The sequence below is a fragment of the Tyto alba genome, unplaced genomic scaffold, assembly GCF_018691265.1.
Source record: "Tyto alba isolate M040663 unplaced genomic scaffold, T.alba_DEE_v4.0 Super-Scaffold_2, whole genome shotgun sequence".
Classification (NCBI taxonomy): Eukaryota; Metazoa; Chordata; class Aves; order Strigiformes; family Tytonidae; genus Tyto; species Tyto alba.
The window spans coordinates 68,410,467-68,414,650 of NW_024881282.1; the positions used below are offsets into that span (position 1 = coordinate 68,410,467).

The 4,184-nt window shown below is 53.8% G+C and overlaps 1 protein-coding gene across 1 annotated transcript; it reads left to right on the top strand.

Annotated features, from left to right (window-relative positions):
• The first annotated feature begins 2,441 nt into the window (after positions 1-2,441).
• On the top strand, positions 2,442-3,158 carry LOC116965898 (tetraspanin-7-like). The gene has a single exon (XM_033011420.1). It carries the CDS (start codon positions 2,442-2,444, stop codon positions 3,156-3,158), a length of 717 nt encoding a protein of 238 aa, XP_032867311.1.
• The last annotated feature ends 1,026 nt before the right edge of the window (positions 3,159-4,184 follow it).

Consider the following 4,184-nt stretch of genomic DNA (forward strand, 5'->3'; position numbering starts at 1 on the left):
GCAGACCTTTAGTTTGTCTTTGCCATGAGCTTTTATTCTTCACTGTGGGTATTAGTCGTATGATTTAGTGCTAAAATGGGTAATATAAAGCAATGTGCTGGGGAGTACTTATAGAGCATGGAAACCATCATTCCTAAATCATCTTGACATGAAGATCAGGGAAACTTCTGAGAAGATCCGAGAATCAAAGGAACTAGCTCAGACTTGATCTGTCAAGAAACTGATGAAGAGCTTGATCTAGTAAAAAAGCTAAAGAAGAGAATCTGTAAAATGCAGGAATGATAACGGTCTTCTGCTAATTAAATTATTAAGGCCCCTAATAAAGAACAGATGATGTTTCAATTATGACTATGCTATATTAATACTTTGACAACTATGAGTTTCTGGTTGTATATTAAACAGATGTGTTAAAAGGTGATACTTAAAGCACCTCCTTGCCTTCCATGTTTCTGTAACAGAAAGAAACCAACAAAATCTTTTTCTGAAACTTCCACAATAAAAATCCCAAACTGTTGGAACACAAATAAACCTCAGAATTCAGTCCCAAAGGAAGTTGATAAAGATGTGAACAATAGGGTACCCTGACCTGATTTTTTGGTGTGGCTACTGCATATTCAAGCTAAACAAACCCAGTTTCACTCAAAGTTGTATCAGTGGAAATTCAAACGAGAGTAGTATTGTCCCAAGATAAAGAATTACAGAAAAAAGGAGAGAAGACTGACAGTTTGAAGTGCACAGTGATCTAATAAACTGCACAGGTTAAAGATCTTTCACCAGCTACTGAAACTGTAACAATAAACATTTTATTAACACGTTTTAAAAAGGAATTGAAACATTTTATAGAAGTCTACTGGTATGTAGGTATATAACAAAATTAATTTCTTGAGCACTTGAAGACATATGAAAGTCAACTCTATGTCTTGTGATGTCTTTGAGTAGTTTTTGTACTCAGTGCAAAGATCCACAGTAATGAAGATGGTACAAAACCTTGAACTGAAGAGCACTACATAACTCTTGTGGTGGTGTCAAGAAATGCTAAAGAGAAATTGGCCACTTAGTATGGTCAAAGACTCACTAAGCAGTTAATTATCACTGGGGATGTTAATTCTACCTACGCCTGAGATCCTGCCTCATTTACAGTTTTCTTATCATCTTTTTCTTACCTGGCTTGTAGGAATAGCTTATCTTTTGCAATGAGACTGTACAGCTGGTGGAATCTTATATTGGACCTTCCTGGGCCACTTGTTGTATAACAGTACCTATCTATGGACATTCCTACACTGCCATTTAATGCCTTATCTGTGGCTCGTGTTATCATGTGCTAAATCAAGTGAATGTTTAACAGAGTCAGGCCACCTGGAAAACCAACGCTGACTGACTGACCGTGTAGTTAGTTAACATTAAGGTATGGATTTATGCTTGTTTCTACAAAGTGTCCTAATAGCACAGCTTGGTGCAGTACAAGAAATAAAATGTCTTGTTTAATAGATCTTATGCTTCCTGTAGATTATTTGTGGGGTTTTTAGGTGCTACTCCTAATGCTTACAAGAAAAAAAAAAATCTAGTCCCTTGCCCAGGGTAAACCTGGGCTGCAGCATACCCCAGTAAAAGTTAATCTCGAGCTTTCAGTTTGCAGAACCTTTTCATCCGAGGGGAACCGCCAGTCCACATGCACTCACCTATTTACTACACCCCAAACCTCGGCAAAGAGCGCTAAGGAACCCAGGGATGGATGTGATCCTCCCGCCGCGCACCGCAGCCCGCCGGATGGGCGCGAACGGGAGGCGGCCGCTCGTTTAAAAGAGGAGGGGAGGAGGGGAGGGGAGGGGAGGAGGGGACTGGACGGGACGGGACGGGACGGGAGGGGAGGGGACCCCGTCCCGTCGCGCCCCGCCCAACCCAGCCCCGCGCCGGGCTCTGAAAAAGGGGACGGGGCGCACGGGCGGCGCGGCTGGTACCGGCTGCGGCAGGGGGGGAGGCTGCTGTCGGGCCCCCGCACCCAGGCCCGCCCGGGAGAGCCGCCCGCAAGGCGCCCTCTCCTCCCCGCCGAGCGCCGCGGGCCGGCACCCCCCTCACCGCCCACGGCACCGACGGCACCCCCCTCACTGCCCAGGACACCGACGGCACCCCCCTCACCGCCCACGGCACCGACGGCACCCCCCTCACCGCCCACGGCACCGACGGCACCCACATCACCGCCCACGGCACCGACGGCACCCCCCTCACCGCCCAGGACACCGACGGCACCCACATCACTGCCCACGGCACCGACGGCACCCACATCACCGCCCACGGCACCCCCCTCACTGCCCAGGACACCGACGGCATCCCCCATCACCACCTGCCGCACCGACAGGACCCCACTCCCCTCCCACGGCACCGCCGGCACCCCCACCCCCACGACCGCCACAGCCCACCCGGCACCAGAGCCCGAGGGCACCATGACGGTGCTCAAGCTGTCCCTCATGGCCTTCAGCTTCGTCTTCTGGGCAGCGGGGCTGACCATGCTCATCATCGGCCTCTGGGCCAAGGTCTCTCTGGGGAGCTACCTGGCGCTGTCAGCCAACGACTACCCCACTGCCCCGGCCATCCTCCTGGCCACTGGAGCTGCCGTCATCATCTGGGGCTTCTTGGGCTGCTTCGGTGCTGCCACGGAGCACCGGGGCCTCCTGCGCGCCTACAGCACCTTCCTGACGGCCGTGCTGGTGGCCGGGCTGACGGCGGGGCTCTCGGCGCTCCTCTACCGCCAAAATGTTGCGCAGGGTTTCCAGGAAGGGTTACGCCAGGCCCTGCTCGCCTACGGGGAGGACGAGGGGATGGCGGATGCCCTGGACGTTTTGCAGCGAGCCTTGTCCTGCTGCGGCATGGAGAGCTACCGCGACTGGCTCGCCTCGCCCTGGGGGCTGGAGCAAAACGGCTCGGTGCCCCTCAGCTGCTGCCGGGCCCGCCGGGGTTGCCAGCGCAGCCCTCCCGATGCACGCAGGCTGCACCCCGACGGCTGCTTCAGCAAGGTGTCAGCCTTTGTCAGCAGCAACATGTTTTACATTGCCACGGCTGCCCTGGGACTGGCACTGCTGCAGCTCATCGGCATCGTGCTGGCCTGCCTGCTGGCTGCCCGCATCCCAGCCCACCTCCTGGGCATCACCACCCCTCGCTGAGATCCCCACGGTCCTGCCCCTTAACCCCTCCAGCGCCCTTCTTTCCTCCAGACCTGGGTACATCCCCTTGGGAAAATCCTCCCTTCATATGCTCCACTTCCACCTGGGCTTCCTCCTCCAGACTTTGTTCCTCCTCTGGAGCCTGTGGCAGGTGCGCCAATGCTACAGGCATCTCCACAGCCCCTCAGAGCTGGGAAGGTGCCTCCTGGCCTGGCTGTGCTCCCTGCAGGGCAGCAAGTCCCCACTGCCCCCCGGGAGCCTCTGGACTGCTTCTGCAGAGAGTGGTGGCAGCGTGGGCAAGTGTCACCCTCTGGGGCAGCAGGGACACCTGGGTCAAGGCTGACCAGTTTTCTGGGTGATGTAAACATCCCAAGGCACTGAAATGGGGGCCAAGAAAGAGAAGAGGGTTTGGAAGACCCAAAGAGGTGTCTCTCAACGTTACACTGGGTGAGTGATCTTCTGAGACTGGAAAATGACGTTACTGGAAAACTGCTGGAGTGCACAAGGGGCAAGTCTGGTCCGGGGACACCCAGGTAGCTGTGCCAGCAGCTGCCACCGGGGTCTGCTTGAGGGACTGCCCAGAAGCGTGTGCCCCATTGCCACACAGATATCCTGCGCTGGCTGTGTGCAGATGCAAGCTGTCCGGCTGCCACGGGTGCTTTTCCCATCGGTGGTTCTGATGCTGGTCTCCATCTAAAGGTGGAGCTGCAGCTCTAAGTGCTGCTCCCTCCTTCAGGATGTGCCTGTCCTCTTAGCCACTGCGTCGCTGGTTATATCTTTGCAGGGCTGAGAAGACCTTGAACCCGGGTCCCTCTCCTACAAGAGGATGGCAAAAGCTGCAGGATCAGACCTCACTAGGGGTGGCGAGAGGAGGGAAGGGTGCATTGCCCTTCAGAAGTTTATTTTGGACTTTTGCTGTTAGCTTCACGATGAGCAGAACCGACTTTGTGTTTTATAGAAGGGTTTCTAAAAACCAGCCCTAAGACTCTTTGATGTTTTTATTTTTCCAAAGGATCTCTGATGTGT